The sequence below is a fragment of the Lagopus muta genome, chromosome 7, assembly GCF_023343835.1.
Source record: "Lagopus muta isolate bLagMut1 chromosome 7, bLagMut1 primary, whole genome shotgun sequence".
Lineage (NCBI taxonomy): Eukaryota > Metazoa > Chordata > Aves > Galliformes > Phasianidae > Lagopus > Lagopus muta.
In genome coordinates this window covers 6,627,092-6,650,366 of record NC_064439.1, presented here as the reverse complement: position 1 = coordinate 6,650,366, position 23,275 = coordinate 6,627,092, and the positions used below count along the sequence as shown (strand labels likewise).

Sequence of the window (23,275 nt, the reverse complement as noted above, 5' to 3'; positions counted from 1 at the left end):
TTGACTCTTTGCCAGCTGTCTGCATCAGAATACGTTTATTTAAAAGCATTTATTTTCTGACTGTGCTTTCTTTAAGTGCTGCAAGGCAGTGTTACCTCCATTTTTTTTTTCAGCAGCCAGTTGATACCAGTGGAGATCTTTGTACTTCACCTTCTAAGCCTTTGATGACATTTTAACTGCTCATTATGGTATGTAAGCTTTATCCTTTTCTAGGTGGGCTCTTGCTTCAATTCAAAGTTAATGGTTACTATTTATTGCATACTTCAGACTAGCATGCAGCAAAGTTGGTATGTGCACGTAGTGCCTTAGAAAACCCAGAATCCCTAATATGAAGAACATTCTGTCCCTAGGCAGGCTGTGCAAACATGGGAGTACATGAGTAATTTACCTGTGCCCTGGAGTCATGGGGACAACTTAGGTGAAATAGTTCGGTGCCCAGCATGGCTGAGCCCATAGATGAGTAATGAAGAGTCATAAAGCTCAAAGAAAAGAAAAAAGGCTGTGCAACCTGCAGGAACATCTTAATTCCTGGGTGGTGCTGCCATAATGTTACTGCAGTGGGATACTTTCTTTCAGTGCTCTTCAGAGAGCTGCAGGTGTTCTATAACTTCTTATGTTCTCAGCCTCAGACTCTAAACCGAAGGCTTAAAATACCACAGAGAGTTCTGGTGGGGCAGGTTTTAGGTGGAGCTGATGACCATCATCTTTGTCTCAAAGCATTCCCTGGCTTCTTGGGCACTGATTCCCCCATCCTTGTGGGGAGAGGTACCTGAAGCACCTGTAACAGAGGGAACAGCAGAGCTGAGGCATCTCCACTGGATGCATCCATGCTATGTCCTCATGGAGCACTCATCCTTGGAGGTCCCACTTTAGGACCGTTGAAGCCAGAAAGTGACACTGCAGGGTACAGGTTTCCATACATTCCAGTTAAAAGCCTTAGTGTGCATACAGAAGCACAGGGCTTCCTGCTGAAGCCCACAGTTTGAGCTTTTTGTTGATCCACCAGTTCCTACTCCCATGTGGTTTTCTCCCATTTCCAGATGCCACAGTGTCGTCCTTCATCTACTCTCTTGTGGGACTATTTCTGTTCTTTTCTACATGGTGTAATTCAGGACGTACTGATTCAGCGATAGCTTCTGTTGAGTGCTGCACAATTCTGACTTAAAATCTCTCAGTACATCTATTTCAGGCAAGGAACCACTGAGGGACCACTGAGTCTCCTACACTAATTTTGCTCTCTGATTTATTTTTCCATGGAGATCAGGATATTTCTGAAGGACTTCACCCCTGTAACAGAAGATTAGAGTCCAAAATGTCAGTCCTTCATGAGTTATTGGGCACCACAACCCAGCCCAACCCTCATAATTCTCCTCTATCACTCAGAAACCGTCACTGACCCCACAGCCCTACTCTGACACATCTCCTGCAGTGCCTCCTGCCACAGCCACGTAGGAAGCAGGCTGCGTCTGTCTCCAGACATGAGGATGAGGTGTGAAAGGCAGGGGGAAAGGTCAGTGCAACATAGGGCACAAGGCTGCAATTTCTCAGCCTCCAAAGCTGTTTCTGTATGAGCACTCAGTCATTTCAATATGGCTGTGGTTTGGATATGCATGTAAATACAGAGAGGATAAACAGACAGTGGAGAATTAGGCATATTAACCCAAGGAGGTATCAGCTGTATGCATCTGTCCTGTTTTTGGTTCAGGGCATCCCTGGCACAGGGCCTTGGCTGCAGAGGTGTGTGGGGAGCTGACTCCAAGAGATGGGCGCTCACTCACCAGGTTTTGGTGGCTCTCACATGGATGCTCTGCTTCTGGCTTGTCAACAGTGAGTCACAAATTCCAACTGTTTGTTTCATTGCTTGGTAGATCATGCTGAAAAATTGCAAAGAAAAAACTGACTGTTTGAGATGAATAAAAGAAGAACTGTGGATTTTGTTTTGCATGGAATGTTTCTCTCCTCTCTTTCCTTTTCATATCATCCCCATCACCTTTATTTTCCAATTTTTATTATTTTTGCTGATGAACTCCACAGTTCAGTGCTCCCTCTTACTGTTGGGGTGTCCTGCTTTTTTCCTTGTATTCCCTTTTCCAGTCCTTGCAGATCACAGCTGCCCTTTGCTGAGAATCACATCCCACTAAGAACTGGTGTCATTTATGGTGCATATTGGCAGTATTCAGTCCCTGGTTCATTTTCCACTTGGGCTCTCCTTGCCTTCCAACCACTGCTGTGGTTTTTCATGCTCTTCAAGGAGCTTCTCCCAGCTGTGCTGCCTCCTTGGCTGCAGGCTGTGGTGCACATCTGTGCTGCATGCTGCTTTTGGTTGCTGCTCCCTGCAGCATTTTGCAGGAATAAGGCAGCCATAAATATGATGACTGTATTCCGTGTAAATAGGTGTCTGAAAAAGGACCCACAATGAACAAATGCTCTGCCCTACCTTGCAGGCCTCCAGCTCAACGGTATGTTTCCATTTTCTAAGGAGCTTCTCCATAGATTTACTCACTAAGAATTGCTTAGTAAGTCAGGACAAGAAAATTTTAATGGAATCAGGCCCTATAAACTCATGTATGTGGTACTTACAAAACCACTGGATCTTTGTGGAAATTATAGCATACAAAGAGCACCAACCAATGGCAAAGCCTTTCAGTCTCCTCTGGGACATGGTGGAAGGTTGCTGTACTGCCAGTTGGAAATTCGTGATATTTTAGGCTTGTTCTTGGCCCAAAAAGAAGAAATAGGATCAGTGTTCTGGAACAGTGTGAGCGAATTGTGCAGGAATTGTGTGCAACAGAATCTGAAGCTGATTGAAAGCCTGGCTCTGAAGTTTTTTGTTAAATTCTTTGAATGGAAAAACAAGATACAGCTGGTACAACAGTGACTGTTCCAGTTAGGCAGCCAGCTTTGTATCTCTAGGCTGGTGAGAACGAGGTACTCGTGCATTTCCTCTTGTTTTGATCTATGGACTGCAGGTGAGAGATTGACTCACCCTAGAAAGCACAAATAGGTTCAGAGAAAAAGAAATCACACTGAAAAATCTATTTGCATGGAAAGTTGATTATGTAATACGTTTTCTGGAAGCTTATAGGATTGTCCTTAGTGTATAAGGAAAAAGCTAGTGCACTAGCATAGGGAATTTTGGATCTGTATCCTTACAGACTCCCAGAATTTGTTAGAAAAGGATATTTGCAAACATGCGTTGGTGGCCTTCTCACGTTGTACAACCTCATGTGAGATGATGTGCATTAACTCAGCCCTGCTCCTTGTCACTCAGGCTGCTGGATTTCACTTCTGAGCAAACACAGCCTCGCCATCTCACACCAGAGCACAGACACGGGCAGTCACAACTGACACCTCAGGCCTGTGGGTTCAGGAATACCTTGGGGCTCTTGGGCAGGATGCGTGCCACATAAATGCAAGCAGTCATTTAGTAACTTTAAAATAATAATGATAAAAATTCTTGCCTATTTTTCATCCCAGAAGGGTGAAAGAAAAATGGCAAATTACTAAATGTTTTTTTGTGGATGTCAGAAGCTGGATGGAATCCAACAACTATTTCAGCAAATATTTATGAAATTGTTTCTAAACCATTAACTGTTCTGCTTATCTCAGTTGTGGTTGTGCAATGTGTTTCTCTTGCTTCTATTCCTTATCCAAAGGTGGGGGAGGAAAGGGGATATTTTCAAGGTGGAATTTGTGCCATTTCAGACTATGAGAATTGATTTTGAAGATGAATTAATAGAAAAACCCTTTAATAGGTCTTGGTGTTCCTTTAAATTGGCTGTATCAAACTGAGCACTGCGAGTGATTTGAAAGGAATGATTTAGGGATATGAGACAGTTTCCTGGCTTTAATACCTATTTTATTTGATGTGATCTTTAATCAGAATAATCCCTTTAAGCTGCCTATGCACAGAAGTGTTTGAGCTGATCCTTGCCTTGTGGCTTGGTTGGTAGGAGAGCCTCTTTTACTCCAAGACTGCAACTGCACCAATCTTCCTTTTTGCCCTTTCTAAGAACAGTCACAGATGGGTCCTTTCTCCTACAGCTGCGGTGGGACAGGCACAAATGTGTTTTTCTTGCCCCAGCTGGTAGACTGATTTCTCTGGTAACACAGAAACAGAATTATAAGAGGAAGCTTGTTTATTTTCCCAAACTATTTGTATGTTCTGCGTGCATAAAATATTCATTAAGCTGGGGAAAAGCCTCCTAAACACTAAATATTTGTTCATTTCTGTATTGAAAGAGGCAGATGCTGAGCTTGTCTCCAAGTGCTCCAAGCAATAGCTGCCATTTGTGAGCAAACACCACGTCTGCGTTTTATCAGATGGACGCACACCCAGCGTGCCTCTGGTGCTGCTGAACAAAAGTTCCTTCCTGGCTTTCGTGATGTTTGTTATTTGGTTTGGGCAGAATAAAGGACAGCACTGGTTGCACCTGAGTGCAAAGGGGAGCAGGCTCCTGTGATGTGTTGTTCTGAGTTCTGAATAGTGTGAGAGTGGTATCTGAGCCACACTGCTCACACTATAATGATGTAGGAACCAGTAGCCATTAATTAAAAGCAAGTCTCCTATGTTAAAAACTGTTTCAGTCCATCCTGGTAAATGTTATTCTGAAATGGGCCAAGAAAGGGTTGGCAAAGCCTCACGGCTCAGGATTTGGCCACCTGTTTCTCCAGAGAGGTGTCAGTTCATTGCATGAATGTTTTGATGCCTTTTGTTAAAACATTGGATGCTGCAATAGGATCTTTCTGCTTTTTGCCCTAATGTTGGTGTTGTTCTCCCAGGGGTGACCTGATCCGTGGCAGACTTCACCAGTGTCTCAGCCAAGGATGGGGCCGCATGGCTTGGAGGTGCTTTGCCAGTAAAGGACACTTTATGAGATTGCTTGGTGGATTGATCATAGAACCACAGAATGGTTTGGTTCAAAGCCTATCCAGTTCCAACCCCCTGCTGTGGGCTGGATGCCCTCCACCAGTTTAGGCTGCCCAGAGCCCCATCCGACTGGCCTTGAGCACCTGCAGGGATGGAGCACCCACAGCTCTCTGTGCAGCAGTGTTGGGGCCTCAATGCCCTCTGAGTAAAGAATTTCTTCCTAGCATCTAACCTGGATGTTCCCTCTTTTAGTTTAAAGCTATCGCTAACTACCTACACAAAATGTCGGTCTTCCTCCTGTTTATCAGCCCCCTTTTGATCAGAGCTGGATGTGATTATAAAGAAAGATTTTTCAAAGACCTGTTGCTGAAAAAGAAAATTCAAGTCCCCCATCGCTCAGCTCACAGTCGGAGGGTTTGCACTGCTCTTTGCACGTAATTCACGTGATTAATTCCAAAAGCTGCGCTGTTCTCTTCATTTCTAATGCCAATGTCATACTCTGCAGTCAGACAACTTGTTTTCCCAGCGAGGTCCTTACAGCAAATTACAAAGCAAATTAAATCTTCCTCTGTTCACGTTGCGGAAGGGAGAAGTGAAGCCCAGGGGCACCTTTGGTACCGGCACAGAGCAGGCCCACGGCTCCAGCACAGCACCCAGCCCTGCTCTGCGCTGCCTTCCCCGGTGCACCGATGCAGATGCAGCCTCAGTTACGTGAAGCTACCGCTCCCAAAAATAGGCTCCCTTCTCTCCCGATCACGCTAAAAACCTCTGCGGTTATTTGAACTCGCAAACTTCCCCGCTGGACCCGCAGCGTTCAGCTAACGCAGCCGGTGCGGCTCTTAATGACCCTCCTGCGCAGGCGGTGCTGCTGGAGCCACCGTGCCGGGTCTCCGCAGCCGGGTAATGGAATCCTGCGATGGTCGGAGCATCCCTGGCACGGAGCCCGCGTCGCCTGCCTTCTCTTCAGTTACCTCCGCTCCCGCTGTCCCCGCGCAGCGCTGCGATGGGAAGGAGGAACACACCCAGCCCCGCTCCCCATCTGTTGCAGCATCGGCTTCAGTAGCAGAGCCTGAGATGTTTAAATGTGCTTGCCTTTAGGGAAAAGCCTTGCATGCAGTTCTTCAATGGACGTTTCCAGCCAGACTGCGGGATTTTTCAGAGCTGTAAGTCAGAATGTGGCTTGCCCATCTGTGGGTTTCTTCAGGTTCGATTTTCTTCTCGTTTATTTGTTCTGACGGACTCGAAAAGGGAATAGCTTTTGCATTCATTTAAGTGGAGAAGCCTGAGTGCGCTGCAGGACTCAGCTGAGAGGCATTCTTCAGGCTGTGTAAGAGATGCGTGGTTCTCGGGTATTTTGGTTTTTTTTTTCTTCATCTTGTTTTGTCTCTTTTGTATGCATGGCTGGCACAGGGCTGCTGTCCTGTTTTTGCAGCATTTAGTTACAATAGATATTTCAAGGCTGAACAAAATGTTCTTTTATGCAGTTAAAGAATGCAGTTGGGTTTTTTTCCTTGCATAACTTTTCCTTAATGTTTTGGAAAGACAGATTATCTTTTTGGGGTGTTTATTTAATTTCAGTCTGAAACCATCTGCTCTCTGCATCCTGCAATGCCTGTTTTCTCATCCTGATCATCACAGAGCAGCCTGAACTGCTGTGCAACCCCTTGCTGTGGCTAGGCATTGCAAACCCCAAATTGCAGCTTTTTGGTAGGCTCGTCAATTAGAGCTTCTATTTGCTGTTTGCCTGTCTTTTCATGTGATATTTGACTCCATGTCAGAGTAGAGATACGTACTGCAGCCTTCACATGTTCCTTTTGCATTTTTCCCTTTCTGCTGCCAGACTTAATGCTGAGCTCGCTGCAATTCATGGGCCTGTGAATGAATGAATGTCCAATAATGATGATGGCTCCTCTTTGGGATCAGATGCAAAGCTTTGGGTGCCCTGTTAGCGAGGTGATGGGGGGGTTTCAGCGAAGGGTAATTGGAATTTATGCTGGTATAAGATATAGGGGATTTTGCCAGCTCTTCTCTGCTGTGCTTGTTGGTCCCTGTGTTGTAGGTGTTCTTATGGACTACATTTCAGCTGCACAGAGTGGGATGGATTAGGGTGTCTGCTCTGGGGGAGAGATTTCAGCTCGATCCCTGTATGGGAAGGAGTCAGGACTCCAGGAGAGGTGGGGCAGCAGAGGCTGCTCTGAATCTGGAAGAGAAATCTGAAGTTGGGAGTTGGGGCCTGGAGCATCAGTGGAAAGAGAGAGTGATTGGCAGGAGGATTAAATGGATCCTGCTGACACAGGGCCAGCCCACTGCGTTTCAAGTGCCGATGGATTGAAAGGGAGGCAGCAGGAAAGCCAGCCCACAGGGCTGTGCTGCTCCTCTTTTCTGTATGGGGTTACTGAGGGTGGAATGAAAGGGTATTCATCCTGAAAAATGACACAATTTGAAATACAGGCTAAAACCACAGAAAAAAAAACAAACAAGCAACCATTAATCTGTACCAGGATGTCTTACAGCCATCAGGAAGAAATTAGGAGAATACAAAGCAATATTGTTGTAAACCTTTAAAGGTAAATCACAGAGCTGCTGGAAGCCACCTGCAAGCACAATTTGCTGCTGGCTGTATGCAAAGCAGGGCTTTCCATTGGGAAGAGCAGACCTCTGTGCCATTTGGGCACGTTCCATCGCCCGAGTCGCTCCAGCAGTGAGCTGATTTAAAAGGCAAGAAATAATAAATCATCTGAATTTAAGAGAACCAGCAGTTGGTGAGCTTGTTATGCATATGCACACGCAGAAAATGACTATACACGTGTTTACCATATATATTCTCACATATGAGAGCATGCACTACATGTGAGTAAAACAAGAAGAGATGCCCTGTGAGGTGAGCTCTGCCACTTCCAGTCCCTGGAGGCCACAGTCAGCAGTGACAGTCTGCTCCTGTTTCTCACTGTAGGAACCAATGCTTTTGCTTGTAGAACTGATATGTTTTGGTAAACGTATCCTCTCGCTCCTATGTAAGAGATGCTTTTCTAATTGGTATTTAACTGCTTATAATGACTGTGGGCAGTAAAATTTCCATCCTAATGAAACTCAAAAGAGGTGTAACTGCAGCATGCATTTGAATGCTTATTGATAGCAGTGCAACTACTTAATATGTACAGACAGAAATTATTGTTTTTAATGAGAAAAATAACCAATATACTTTCAGGACCATATTGCTCACATTAACTTAATTTTTGCTAGTATTGTCTCTCTATAAAAATAGAAAGCCAACCAAAAATAATAAATGTTATTCTGAGTCAAGGTTGTCTGCTTGTGGTTTTAATTCACCTTGAGAAACAAATGGTGTACTTCTCTTTGCTTAGTTTTGTTTTCTGCTCCACTGCTCATCTCTTCTATGGGAGGATTTTGGTGAAGCCCCACGGCACAGTGAGTAGCTGAGATGGGCTGAGCTGCAGGCAGAAGCTCTCCCAGTGCCCCTGGCAGAGCCTGGGTCACTGATCCCAGGAGGAGGTTTATTTTGTTGTGAAAACTGCTTTGGGACTGTCTGCCACACGTCTTGAAGCAACAGCCGTGTATCAAACAGCCCCAGCCGTGCCAGGCTGGCACTCTGTCCATCTGTCACCATGGTCAGGGAGCCCTCCTAACATGGAAACGTCTCCTGCACTCTCTAGGCAGGAGCAAATGCTTTCTGAAACACGGTCATGTACCAACTGCCAGCCAAACCAAATGCAAATTTGCCTGTTTTGGCTGGCCGGTGTCTGCTGGGTTTAGAAAACAGTACATTGGGCAGAAACAACTTTCTGGGAACACAGGTGTGTAAATATCATACTTAAGTTTTGGATTGATTCACCGGCATATAAGAGTGTTTCCTGGTCGTTTCTCCATAGCGTATTCAGACAGGTCCATTGCAACCATCGTGCTTAATGGGTGCGTGAGGATTGAGATGGCTGAAATTGGAAGACTTCTTAAAGGAGCCAGAAATGAATATAGCTCACTTCTAAGAGGTCTTTCCTGCACTGGGAAGCCATAGACCTTGAAAGAAGCCCGCAGTTTATTTGGGGAGACATCCAGTTTAAAATGTTAGCATTGCATGTAGAGTATTAGAAATACACTTTTGAGTAATGTTTAGAAATACCAACAGAGAGTAGGACCTCATCGTGCTACCTGTTGTATATGGATGCCTACAGTGTGTCTAGACTGCGGGAAGAGACGTGATTGAAGCTTGCCTTAAATTAGCCCGGCTGAGTCCTGACAGCCATACAGCAGCAGGAGCGAGGAGCTCCAAGTGAGCTAAATTGTGGAGTATTTACTCAGCCTCCCACGGGGATTTTACAGCCTACGCTCACTGGGTGTTGTCATGGCTACCCTTGTGTCTGAGCGGGGCGAAAGCGAGCTGGCTGATGCCACACTTGTGATTGCTGTGTAGACGTGCCTGTAGTACGATGGAGCTCCTGTGGTGAGGCTTCTCATCGGAAGGTGGTGGGCATGGAGCTGGCTGCCCAGGGCAGCGTTCACGGCCCCAATGCCAGAGCTCATGGGACACCGCTTTGAGACACAGGGTTGGGTTTGGGTGCCACTGTGTGGAGCTGGGGGTTGGAATCGGCGATCCTTATGATTCCTTCTTGCTCAGGTTCCATCCAGCTCAGGATGTTGTGTAAGTCTGGAACTGGATATGCAGGCCATAATGAAGTTTGGATTCTCACAGAATGAATGATTTAATGTCATTTGTTGCTATTGAATGGCACTGCTAACCAGAAAAAATAAGAGAGGTACCAGTTCTATGTCTGCAGCTCTCAGCTCAAAGCATACAGTGGGACTGAAGGACACACAAGCTGATTTTAAGGCAGAGTATCACACTGTGACTGTGACAATCTTTTCTGTATTGTCTCTGAGAATTTGATCTTCCTTCTGTCCTTGAGGGCTTTTTATGTTGCCAGCTTCAGCAAATTGTACAAGGAGCTATAAAGTCATCCATTCTTTTGGGAAAAGGAAAACAAATAGTCTATCCTATGAAATTAAGCATCCTGTATATAATGGTCTCTTTATACGTTTGGTGCTAAAACTAAAACAAAAGCTGTAGCAAAGTGACTGTACATTTTGTAGATTGGAATGGTTTTTTCTGCTGCAGAATTACAAAGGAGAATAGAGCAGGACAACAAACAGGGAATCTTCCCTCGCCATAGGTTCCATGTACTGTCCCCTCTGAGCTCCCATTCTGGTCTCCAGTACACCAGACATGGAGCCATTCTGTTCTTCCCTTCTTTTCCTCATTTTCTGCTTCTACCTTTTTTCTTTTTTACTTTTTTTTTGGCTGAGGCCTCCTTGCTCAGAGTACATCCCTCCATCTCCTGACTTTCCTGCTAAAAGCTTTCTTCTTGTTGTTAAGAGTATCCACAATTATTAACTGAAAACAAAAGGAAGCAGTAGGCACCTGTCTTCCTAAATGCACTGCAAAAAATAGTTGCAGTTCAAGTACTTAAGGCAGGGGTTTTCTGTCTGCCATGAACGTCACTTCTTAAAGTCATATATATGCAAGAGAGAACCCAGCAAGCCCTGCTCAGACAAGGCCATCAGCTGGAGGGTTTTATTTCTGATTTTGTTTTGTTTCCCTCTTCCTTCCATGGTTTTCTAAGAGATCTGGCCTACAGACATTGGGAAAAACATTCAACTGCAATGACTTTCTGTATAGTGCAGAGATGATTTACTGGCTCCTGATGGTCCTTGCACTGAATCCATTCAGATTGCCCCTGTGCTATAGCATCTCAAGTGTTCTCATTGCATTACGACAAAATCATCCTTTGTCTGCTGTGGTTCTGCTATTTTAATGTGGCTGATGTTCTGTTTTATAGAAAATGTGTGCTTTTCTCTGCAATACCTTGGAATCCTTTGTTGTGTTTATGTAAGTATTGGAAAGGAACTCTGTTGGCACAGAGTACATGCCATCTGAAGGGTAACATTTGCAGTCTCTTGCTGCCTCTCCCCATAGCGGTGTCTCATTTTGTTGTTTTTTAATTCCCTCATCACTCATCTGATCACGTTCACCAGGTCTGAGGTACCTTATCTTCTGCTTTCACTTTATCTGTCTTAACTTGTTCTTCTTGGAGGAAATGTCTCGACAGAGAAAGTTGCCTGAGCACCCAGGAAGGGGCTTAACAAAGAGTCTGTGCCCAGCAGGGACTGCGGAGCACTGGGGTGATGGTCAATCCACTCCCCACTTGATACACAGCTCCATACATGTAAATCAGGCTGCAGTATTTAAAGGCAGCCACTTTCTCCCACAGGCTGGGAATACTTGGAGCTTGCTGCTGCAGGCATTGTATGTGGATTGTGGTGTCACAGAGAACATTGAGAATTTCTTTTTCCCCGTTGACTTGCTTTCTCTGCTCTTCTCTCAGCCTTTCTCTGTCTCTTTATGGGCTGTGATTTACTGCTCAGGGGACAGCAGTGTACCCTCCCAGCTCTGTGCATGCTGTGCACAGGATGGGGCACCAGGCAGAAGTGGCTGCATCCCACCCCAGGTCCACATACTGCAGGCTACACTCGGCTGCTTTGCAAAGGCTGAATCCTGGCAGGAGAGCACAGGCTTGAAAGAAAATTTAATTTTTTTCCAGTAATGTGCTCTTGCAATTGAAGCTGACACTGAGAGACAAACAAAAAACCATCCATGGGTTCTTGACAGTGTTTTTAGATGAATCTTGTCTACAGCCTCAGAAGAAAAGGTGCATTTGCTGTAGGCTGCTGGAGCTTAATGACCATTGAGAGCTTTAGAAGGGTGTGCTGCAGACTGCCAGTTTGACACCCAGCTTGGACAGCTTTTTTGAGGGAACTATGACGGAATTATTGGTTTCACTGGTCTTTTTATTCCCATACCTGGGAAATTCTCAGTGTCAGCAGCTCTTTCAGATCAAATAGCGACAGTTTGAACCATCAACTCACGAGTGAGAAATGGAGAAAAGTAGCTCCAGTAGCTCTTCAGTTCTTGGCGTGTCTGTTGTTGCCCATGAAACTGCCAAGTTTTTTTATGTAGGACATTGAATAATTACCAGATGGATGGCAATTTTCACTTATTGGGTTCTGTGCTGGAGTTCAGCCAGCAATAAATCCTTAACTTTTTAGATCGTGTCTCTTTGGGACTGAATATTTCCATTTCACCCAGGCAGGTCACTTATTTATCTTGATTAATTTTAAAAAGGTAGGGTGATTTATGCTTTGTTATTTCAAGCCTGGTGCTCTATCCACTTTGGTGCATGTGCAACTCCTCCTGCACAATCACCCAGCTGACTCCTGGACCACGCTGCCTCTGGCACCGTCGTGCTGCACACAAACTCAAGTCTCTGTGTTTCATTTCTACCATCTCAAACCGTCCAGGTTCTTTTAAAATATGAACAGCCTTAAAACGAATAGCACACAAATAAATTACAATTGCCCTGTGAAGTACGAAGCTGGCTTGCACAAATCTAACCAGCTTTGTACATCTGTTACTGCCCACTCCCGTTGAGTCATACTGAGACTTAGTCACCAGCATCCTATGCCTCACAGTGCGATTTATGTCTCTTTCTCCAAAACACATGCTGCAGTCTTGATGGCATGGGGGAGGGAGAAAAGCAAAGCAATGAGCAACCTACTCTTAAAGGAATAAAGCCATGTAGCAAGCCCTATTATATGCTACTGTGCCTATTACATCAAAACAACAAAACCAAAAGGACAGAAATTCCTGTATATGTCAGTTTTGAATAATTCTTTGTGCAATAATTGAGTCATCTGATATAAATCCTCAAAGGCTTCTGCACAGGATTGTTCTGAAAAAGGTAATTTTTAATTCAGTCAGTGCTGCCAAGCTACGTACCCTATTCCATAGAGTTCAAGCTTTGGAGTCTATTCACAGCCTATTAGCATATGCAGTATATTTACTATTCAGAGTTCTACATCGGCTTGTAAGAGGTACAAACCAAGGTTGATCTAAAAAAATCTGCTGGTGCGCAGATTGAGCTGAAAGAAGCAGTTCACAACTGACATTAATAAATATTGTGACTTTCTTTGTCCTTGGTAGGACAGCTGACGGGCTCATGGCTCAGTAACATTAGCAGAGGGGGAGATCCTGAGAGCACTGTGAACACGTGGTGCTGAGGAGTGAAATTTCTAGCCGTACTTTGTGGCATCAGGGATCTCGCCAGCACTCTTTGCTCAATTTCTCAATATCTTGTTTTATTTACTTTATCAAAGGAGCTGCCTCCCCATATTAGAAAGCTTAGTAAAGTGCCACCTTCTGCTTGATTTACATTGCACAAAATGACTGTAATGTCTGGCAGGCGTGTCGCATCCTTAAATTCAGTGCAGCACCAGCACATACACAGCAGTTATTGAAACAGAAGAGCGATGTCTCACAGCCGACACCATCAGTGATCAGAACTGCGTGCTGCTGACGCCTACACCAGGATTCTGGAGCTGCTCAGCAGAGGTGCTCAGCCTTCCAGCAGCAATAGCCAGTGGTGTTGCCGTGAATCCATCCCAACCTGAGGCACCTCTGAACCACGCCAAAGACTTGGCCATGGCCTTGGGGCAGGGACCCACCACCACAGATGTGAGCAGACATGTTGCATGGCCGTGCCTGTTGTTTGGAAGGCCTGGCAGCAGGGAGCCGTGTGTGAAATACTCTTTTAATACCCACCCCTGAAATTCCAGACGACTGCTGGTTGCGGCCATAAAAATGTCTTACTCCCACCCAAAACACCTCGGAAATGGGTCTGTGACTTGTAAATCCCCGCACACCCCGGAGTGCCTGGCTGGCTCCTTGGCTTCAGCTATTACAGAGGAGCTTTAGTAGCCTGGCTGCCAAAATAGCCTTGAAACAAAACCATAATAAAAAGGAATCCTTTTTTATTCTATGTTGTTTACTGGATTCGAGGCTTTAGTGGTCTGTTACTTAAGCTTCCTGCCTCTGCAGCAGAACTGCTGGAAACTCTTCTGACACCGAGGTCCCCAGCTGCAGCAGCAGCCAGAGCAGCGTGTTTGGGCAGGCTTTGTTGGCAGGAATTCTCTCCGGTAAGGAAAGAAACAGGGAAACTGACTGGAAAAGGTGAAAAATAGCTTAGCCAACCAGATCTTGCTCCTGTTGCTATTTGGCTACATTTTGCCAGCCAACATATTTGCTTTCCATATCCTAAAGTGTGGTTTTCTTCCTTGTTCTGCAGAGCACTTCTGAGAAAAAGATTTTGTTTTGTTTTGTTTTCCCAAGATACCAATTAACGAAACTTTTATTCTTCTTTTCGCATCGTTCCAAGTATTGTGATATGAGGGCTGTCCCAGGAAAAAGGGGACTCAGGAAGGAATGATGCAGCACTGTGTGTGTCTGAATATTAAACTGGAGCAGCCTTGTGGATGTAAAGTCAATCTAAACTGCTCAAGAGTTCATCTTTTCTAAGGGGGTGGCAGGATTGATGTCTGACAGTCAGACTGCACTGGGCAGTGTGAAGGATCTGAGCAACATGAACACTCATGACAACATGAGCCAACAGAATTGTACAAAACAAGCTTTGCATTGCCTTTATTCCAGGTTAGCATCACTAGGACCTGCAGCTGCCAGAGGCCTTCCTTCCTTACAAAGGTAGCCATAGATTTTGATCCCAACAGAGTTTTCTATCCAAGGACGTGGTGCAGAACTGATGGATACAGGGAGTGATGCAACTCGTTCTTCAGCCAGTGTTTTGCAGTTTCAAATGAGAAGGTCTCTTCCCCTACCAACACATCAAAGGATTTCTTTGGCAAAAGATTTTTAATATCTGCCCAGAACCATGTAATTTCCAAGGGCACTTATATAAAGCAAAGCAGAGAGAGCCCCTGGAGAGGGCTATTGGAGAATATCCACACCAGCTTGTTCTAAGAGTGAGAAAGCTGTCCAATAATGGTTTAAATTCCAGGTTAACGGCAGAGCAAGTGTAATAGGTGCATCAGCTGGAAGCAGATCAGAGCGCACAGATAAGCACTAAAGCCAGGGCCACACCATTGACTTGTAAAGAACCACAGGTGTTTTGCAACACTTTGAAAGTTTTCAGTACTTTCAACTCTTTGAAAGGGTAGGTAATAGCAGGACAAGGGGAAATGGTTTTAAGTTGTAGGAGGGAAGATATAGGTTGGATATCAGAGGGAAGTTCTTTACAGAATGAGTGATGAGGTGCTGACACAGGCTGCCCAGAGAGGCTGTGGATGCCCCATCCCTGGAGGTGTTCAAGGCCAGGTTGGATGGGGCGCTGGGCAGCCTGGTGTGGCATTGAATGTGGAGGTTGGTGGCCCTGTGTGTGGCAGGGGGTTGGAGATTCATGATCCATGAGGTCCCTTCCACCCCAAGTCATTCTGTGATTCTGTGAACACATTTGAAACTGTTCTTATCTTTTTCTTTTCTTTTCTTTTCTTTTCTTTTCTTTTCTTTTCTTTTCTTTTCTTTTCTTTTCTTTTCTTTTCTTTTCTTTTCTTTTCTTTTCTTTTCTTTTCTTTTCTTTTCTTTTCTTTTCTTTCCTTTTCTTTCCTTTTCTTTCCTTTTCTTTCCTTTTCTTTCCTTTTCTTTCCTTTTCTTTCCTTTTCTTTCCTTTTCTTTCCTTTTCTTTCCTTTTCTTTCCTTTTCTTTCCTTTTCTTTCCTTTTCTTTCCTTTTCTTTCCTTTTCTTTCCTTTTCTTTCCTTTTCTTTCCTTTTCTTTCCTTTTCTTTCCTTTTCTTTTCTTTTCTTTTCTTTTCTTTTCTTTTCTTTTCTTTTCTTTTCTTTTCTTTTCTTTTCTTTTTTAAGAGATGTTGGATCATCAACCTTGTAGCTGCATACTTTTCTGAATGAAGAGCAATAAAAGAAAGGAATAGATATCTGGTCTGTCTTCTACAGAGAGTCACGTAAAGAACAAACAAGCACGCGGTTATTTCCTTGTTTAACCAAGTGGTTGGAACTGAGAGAGCAGTGTTTGTAGCTCGGCTTTTCATCTACCCATTCTTTCCTTCAGTAACTGCAGTCCCATGAGGAAGTAGAAGATGAAGAAACTGTTGGTAGCAGCTGCAATTACAGGCTTTATCAGAGCACTCAAAATTATCACGCTGTTTAAAATGTTCTCCAGCAGACTAAGAGGGGTCTTGTGCTGCCCCACTGGGCTCTGGTATAGCCCCAGTAATTTCTGCTTAGAAGTAGAGATCTCCTATTTCAAAAATCTCCTGCATTTGAAAACGGATGAAGAAAGCACACCTCCGTGGTATCTAACAGTTACAAATTAGAATAAGGTCATCAGGTGGGTTTCATGATACGTTTAGGCTCTAGAACATAGCATGCATCCATTTTTAAGCTTGGAATTGTAACTGGCAGCTGAAATTTAGCTCACTGGAAAGTAATTCTGCCTGCCTACCTCTTCCTGTTTTTGAAAGCTTCTGCTCAGAAGTGAAGTTCTGGTTTCATTCCCAGCTGTTCCAGGTTTCTCGGGCAGCTTTATCTACTGTAATTGCTAGCTATATGTCCCTTCAAAACCCACTTTCTTCTCCCAGGCTTCAGCCTTCCCAAGCTGCAGGTTTCCTCTCTGCAAATTAGAAAAGTAGTAATACAGGGACAATAACATGTGGAGCTCAGAGATTATTTGCTTGATTTATTGCATGGAAAATGACTTAGCACACATCAAATTCCAGCTTCTTCACTACCAAAGATGGATAGAGGAAAATGTTGGTAAATCCTTTGGCTAAGTTAAAGTAAACACAAAGGGATGTGTTTTTGTGTAACTTTCCATTCGGCTCTTAAACTTCTTCACAGAGATGTATTATTTAAGTCTGGCAGTAATATATTAAGTACGAATATACTAATTCATGTATTGGCAATGTTTATAAACACTGCTTATGGCTGATTAATTTTACTGGAGCATGTAGGTCATTTTGCTCTTAATTAATGGTAGGAATTAGCAGATTAATACAGAAGTGCTTAAGATCCTCTGGTGCCAGGGCAAGCCTCTGTCAAATCTTGACAACAGTGAAAACAAAAGCTGAAATTGATCAACTCTTCTTTTGGTTTTGAGATATTTGCTTACATTTCCATTTCCACTGAACATGACCTGAAACACATGTCGAAGTGTGGCGATGAGGGTGACACTATATAGCTCAGTTGGTGCTTTGAATTTGCATGAGTAGAGCTCAGAGCACACTGACATGTCGTGGATGCTTTGGTTTGTGGCCTAGGGACTCAAGGCCAGTTTGGCCAAGTGGGGTTGCTTTTCTTTTTCCCTTTCCAGCTTGGCATGACTTACTCCCACATGCTTCACTTCCAGTAATTCAATATTTTGTTCCTTATTTTTGTTGTTTGTTATGTAACTAGAATATTTTCAAACATTTGCAAGGATTACGCCTGAATTATACACATTTTTGAGCAGTTTGGATTTAGTATGATTATACAATGTGATGTGATTAGACTTGTGGTTGTTCTGAATTCTGCAGGCCTTTGGCAAGCAAACCTTGCAGACATCCCAGCCTGTGCTAATTCTTAATTAAGCTCTATTTAATCTCAAATTAGGTTTACGTGAAATTGCTATTTATTTTTGTTTTGAACAGTTTTAAATGAGATGCAGATGTGGTGGTAGAGAAGCACTGAATCATTACATTTAAAGGGTGATGCTTTGCACCAGGCAGGTTCTGCGCTGGGCATGTTTTCCTGACATTGAGATCAAGGTTTGGGATCCAAGCCTCAGTTCTTCAGCATACAGTGCTGCCAACCCGTGCTTGTGCTCATACAGTTACTCATTATGCTGAACTTGACACTAACACAGAAAACTTCATTAGAAGTCCTAAAAATCCCAAGACTAGGACATGAGGTAGCATAAACAGAACAGACGGCAGGAGGTAGAACATAATTGCATCTTGTTTTTGTTAGTTAAAGATGAGCATGTGTGCCTCTTTTATGGCTTTGTTTTTGTTAGTAGCACAGAACAGGGGGCTCCTCTCTGCCTTGTGAAAATGAGTTGGTTATTGCATCCTCAGACACCACGTCTGCATTTGAGAACATCGACATATTCTCATTCAGGTTCTGTTTATTGCCATAAATACTCCTTGAAGGAAGACTGCAGTCCCCACTAAAGGCCACATTGGTCTTTAGCTGAGCAAGGGGCTCCAGTTAGACTGTAATTTCCTGCTGTATTTTTCTGTGGGATTTGGGTTCCTCCCTTTGAAAGTTTCAGCACAGGACCTTCCACTGTGGCTGTGCAGATACTGAGTGCCTTTTGATAGTGATGTACTGGGAGTGCTTCTAAGGGCTCTCTAGTCACAAGTTACTTAAATCTGTTCTCCTTGCCACGCAAGCAGACATGTCAGATCCCGTGTTATCCTTTCCAGCAGTAGCTATGGGTAAGGCAGCAGGCACTTTGGAGGTAGAACTGTGGGCTACAGACATGGGATGCTCTGATATAAGGAAGGAGACATTGCTACAGGACATCATTTTTTCTTCTCTCTCCCATCAGGATCTCAGCTCTTTTGCCATGCCATTCTTGGACGGTGATGTGGAGAACGCAGACAAAAATGCTTCTCGCAAGGTAGGGTCTTTCCAAACCTTCACCTTCATTGTAGTTGCTGAGTCCATCGGTGATAACCACAATTCCTTAGACTTGGAGAAGTCTCAGGCTTTTAACCTTTCCTGCCATTTACCCATTGAAAGCGATACTCTCAGGCAAACACTGTGACTTCTGCAGGCCTTATCATGACAGTGCTTAACGCTGTCACCTGTAAAGAACAGTAACCTCGGTTCCTTTAGATACTGCAGATGTGTTGTATAACACTGTAATTTGATGGAGTGATATTGGATTACTGTATTCTCAGGAAAACAGCTGCCAAAATGTGTGGTGTTGCTACAGAAGTGCGGTGCCTCGTGTTCCTGGCCTCATAATTTTCACAGAGCTTTGACATATGAGTTGATCTGCTAAACGTAGACCTCCTGCCAACCAAGTTACAGACTTGGTGACGAGAGATACCCTTCTGAACAACAGTAGATATCTCAAAAGCTGATCTGTAGCTACACAGCAGATTTGTGGCAATATTTACAAGGATATGGACCTTTCTGTAGGGAGGCCATTTGTCAGTGAGTCTGCAGTTATAGTTCAAGGCAGGTGAAACGATAATATCTCCTTAGTGAAGCTAATCTGCATCTAGAATGATAATAATTTAACTCTGCTGACAGCATGCATCTCTATGCCTTTGCACCTCGTGGCAAAGGACAGTTGTTTAAAAAAAACTTCTGCAATCCATCAGTAACTGAATATGTTTATAACAGTGGCCTTGTCCTTTTCTGCACTGGATCTTTTAGGACTGTGATGTAGGAGTCACTGACAAACACAGAGCAATTCTTGTAGATGCCAGGGAAGCTAAAATACAGTGTTACCAAAATGCTCTTGTTTGATGGGTCTGAATAAAGTGGCCAATATGATGACATGCTGAAAGAGTGCTGGTGATCCTAACTGGAGCTTGATTTTTCCCAAGGAAAGGCGAAGAGGCTATATGAAGAAGAAGATATATCAAAGCCGATGTTGCTCATGTGTAATTTTTTGTGATATTGTTAAACAATTTCAGTTTTACCATTTATGAACTCCTTGTTTTTTCTCTTACCAGTCTTGGAACAGTTTTTTCATGAGCGGTTTTCTTGGGAAAAACTGGAAGAGCATTAGATTAGTCACCCCCTTTTGCAGTTTCATAGAATCATAGAATGGCTTGGGTTGGAAGGGACCTCAAGGATCATCAAGCTCCAATCCCTTGCCATATGCAGGGCTACCAACCTCCATATCCAGTGCTAGACCAGTCTGCCCAGGGCCCCATCCAACTTGGCCTTGAACATCTCCAAGGATGGGGCACCCACAACCTCTCTGGGCAACCTGTGCCAGCACCTTTCCACTCACTTTGTGAGGAACTTTCCCTTGACATTGAATCTAAACCTTCCTATCTTGAGATTAAAACCATTCCCTCAGTGTTTTTTATGAATACTGTTTATTTTCCCCAAAACTTGGGTCAAGTTCTGCATGTGGGAGTGTGGATTTTGGAATAACAGTGCAGCCAGGCTCTAGATCCAAAATGGTTTATTTACCTGACATGTAAGGCCTCTTACCATTTTGTTGCATGTGTTGAACAGAACTCACTGTCAGACCAGCTGACAGTGCCAAACTTCCAATCAGAAACAAATCATCAAATAAAATAAATTGCAGCTCATCCTAAATAGCATTTTTCTCCTTAATGCAAAGGATGGGATCTTTGTAGTTAGTAATTGGTGGCCACCATCAGATTGCAGTAACTTATTTAATTTAAACTCAAAGTTTTCCAGGTCCTGCTGGTGCAATATAAAGAAGTTCCCGATTTTCACTGTTCTCCTTCATGTAAAATGGGTTTCCTTTGTCCAAGTCTGAAATCACAAAGTGTTGTGTACCTTTCGTACACCGTAAGTCAGTATTTCATCAGCAGCATGGCTTTTCCATTCACCAGTAGTGTTGGAGACTGGTGATTAATCAGGGACATCTCTCTTCCTTCGCTGAACTCTTCTGTCAGCTGGGCTATATGTCAAGTCAGAGAAGAGTAGCTCACAGCCTGCCTTTCTGATCTGCCATTAATTTAGTACCACTGATCTTTGTGAAAACCTTTTAGAAATTGTATTAACATTTTTCACAAGGATTCTCAGCACTTCAGTGTGTGAGTGCCTCTCAATCATTATCCTGTGACAGTAATCCTCACTTTGCAGCCAGGAAACTGAAGGGCGGAATTACTTGTTCAGATTCACATAGGAATTTTTTGACAGAGGTGGGAATGTGTCACATATTTCCTGAAGCTCAGCCTTAATCACTTCTCACTGGCATGGTTATTATTATAACCGATGTATTTTTCTTTCCTTTATGACCTGATGGAAGGAGGGGGGCAGTGGTGGTTTTGACCTTCCTCTGTTGAAGGCAAGGTGTAATACTCTGCAGGCTCTCACACGGAATGTTTGGCACAATGTGATGCAGCACAGTAGCTCTTGTGTCAGCTGCAGGTACTCTGACGCTTCTCGTTGCATCACAAAGAGCTTTAATACTTGTGGTGGCTTTGTCTAGAATAACTGGTATTGCTGATTGCCCCGTATTCAAACTGAGACTCTCCAGAAATGGCATGAATCCTTGAAGGAGGAATGGCCTCACGGGATCATTATAAGATGTTTGTCATAAGCTATAGATGGAAGCTTGAAAAAGAAATATGCATTGACTGTTCTCTGCATGTGAAGAAGTGGGTGAGGTGTTTATCTTATGTGATAATGGCAGCTCTATCTCATGAATGACTTAAGTGTGCATAAGATGGAACATGCTACAGCTAAACCCAAACAACTCTGATAAAACAGCTCTGTAGGGATTGGCAGAGCTTTCTGTGACCAACCAGTGCTAATTTTGAATAAACTTTGGAGCAGAGATGAGGTTGCAAAAGACTGGAAAAAAGCAATTATTTTGTCAATATTTACAATATCTGCAATTAGGATAATTTGCAGATTTGTCAGTGTGACATTACTCCTGGTTATAACAGTGAGATATCTAATGTTGAATAGTTAATGATGCTATTATAGTAGACTCATTTTGATTGGAATTAATGGCAAACAGTTCTTAGTGAGCAAATTTGGGTTTTCAAGGAGATTATAAATTTGGTTGGAAAATGTAATGGTGTTGGTGTCATGTATATAAAAAAGAAGCACAGACATTTAGATTTAAGAAAGTGGAATGATGCTGAACAGACCTGGGAGCCTGTGAATTGAGTAAAGCCTGGATGATTAAATGAGTTAGGATTCATCAGTGGAAAATTTTGTTTCTAAACAGGGAAAACATACTGTTGTTATACTGTATAATACTTTATCAGGGACTTGAAAGAACTACAGGCTCATTACTGATACAGTGTGCAGTTCTTACAAAAACGAGGGGGGAGAAAGTAATACATTCTGAGCAGGAAACTCTTGAGTGCAAAATGCCCTGAGTCACTAAAACACATTTTGCAAGTGGTTCAAACGGAGCAGTTGCACCTGGGAGCAGACCTGGTTGTTTGGAAAGTCTGCCACAAAGCTTGGTTAGATTTTGAGAATAGCTGTCGATAATCAGCTGTACGTGGATTCTGGATGTGACACAGTGGCTGAAGGATTACTTTGGTTTTTGGATGTGCAAACAAAGGAATAGGGCAAAACATAGGCTTTGTTATGACTGCATTTGTCATCATCCCACAGTTCTGCTGCCAGTAATGCAGGACGATGCTGATGGGCTCAGGCGAGCACTTTGTCCTGGTTCTGCTCCCAGCATTGTTTTTGTTTTGTGCAGTGACTCATAAACGGTGGAACAGGGAGAAGAAGCAAAAAATACCCCATTTTTACCCCCTTTCTCCTTCGCTGGATAACAAGTCTCCTTTTGATCTCTTTTTTCTCAGCCTTTAATTATCCGTTTCTTTGTGATCAGTGAGCTGGCCTCAGCAGGAAGGACAGGCAGCGTGTCCCAAGCGGACGTGGGGCACGGGCAGTGGATGCAGTGAGGCTCAGAATGAGGACATAAGTGACAACTGCTGCACGGCCCTTCACTGCTTTGCCACAAACACTTTGTGTTAGGAAATGGAGCCTGGAGCCATCCTGCTCTCACCTGGAGCCAGACCTGCTCTTCCCTCCCTGCCCTGCTCCTACCTTTGAGCAGGCCTGCTTGCTGTGGGAAACCTAATCCCAACCCTACAGCCATGCCAGGCACTCTGAGCCTGCCAGATCAGCCAGCCGCATCCCATTGTATTTTAATTTGGGAAGTGTCACTGGGCTTTAATTTTGGGAAGTGACATCTCTGATCCTGTAAAACACGTTGTCATATCAATTGTTTTTGCTCATGCAGATCCGAGGGAACTAATGGGGGTGAATGTAACCACATGGTGCCCAAGAGAGTAAGTCCTTCATTACCTTTTGGTCTAACGAAGTCAGCTCTTGTGATTCTGTGAGCTCTTTTATTCCACCGTAATAAGGGAATCATCCAATTAAGTTTATTAAAGGGCTTCTTTGTTGAGATTCAGCACAAGGGCAAGAAATAAGTGCAGACATCTATCTCGTGTGTCGTCCTTAATTGTGCTTACTGTCCCTGACAAGGGAGGTGGAAGGCGATTTTTGCTTTCTGGATTTTTCTAAGCAAAGAAGCAAAATTAAGGTGAAATAAATCACTGCTGTAAAAGCATAAAAAACTCAAATGCTTCATAAGTGTCCTAACTACTTAGAGCTGGAGAAAAAGGAGCAGAGCTCAGTAGCATTTAATAACTTTCATATAAATTCAGAAGCATTTTGAGGCTTTCAGACAGTTTAGCTTGAGCCCATTCACATTCCAGACAGGTTTTAATTTGGTCTGTTCTGAAAGTGCATCTAAATTCCCCAGCAACTGAATCAGAGATGGAGGTTTT

General features: G+C 43.7%; 1 protein-coding gene across 8 annotated transcripts in view; it reads left to right on the top strand.

Moving 5' to 3' along the window:
• The window catches only part of PRKAG2 (protein kinase AMP-activated non-catalytic subunit gamma 2), a 184,929-nt gene that overhangs the window by 43,308 nt on the left and 118,346 nt on the right, over positions 1–23,275 (top strand). For 3 of the 8 annotated variants that reach the window (XM_048951501.1, XM_048951505.1, XM_048951503.1), the window contains exon 2: positions 18,334–18,405. The exons of 1 other annotated variant lie outside the window; for it this stretch is intronic. In XM_048951501.1, the coding sequence (XP_048807458.1) occupies positions 18,334–18,405 (72 nt within the window). Of the gene's footprint in view, positions 1–116; positions 189–1,705; positions 1,828–4,802; positions 6,034–18,333; positions 18,406–22,726; positions 22,772–23,275 lie in introns of those variants that run through there. 4 more of the 8 variants (XM_048951507.1, XM_048951506.1, XM_048951502.1 and 1 more) reach the window with 4 other exon arrangements.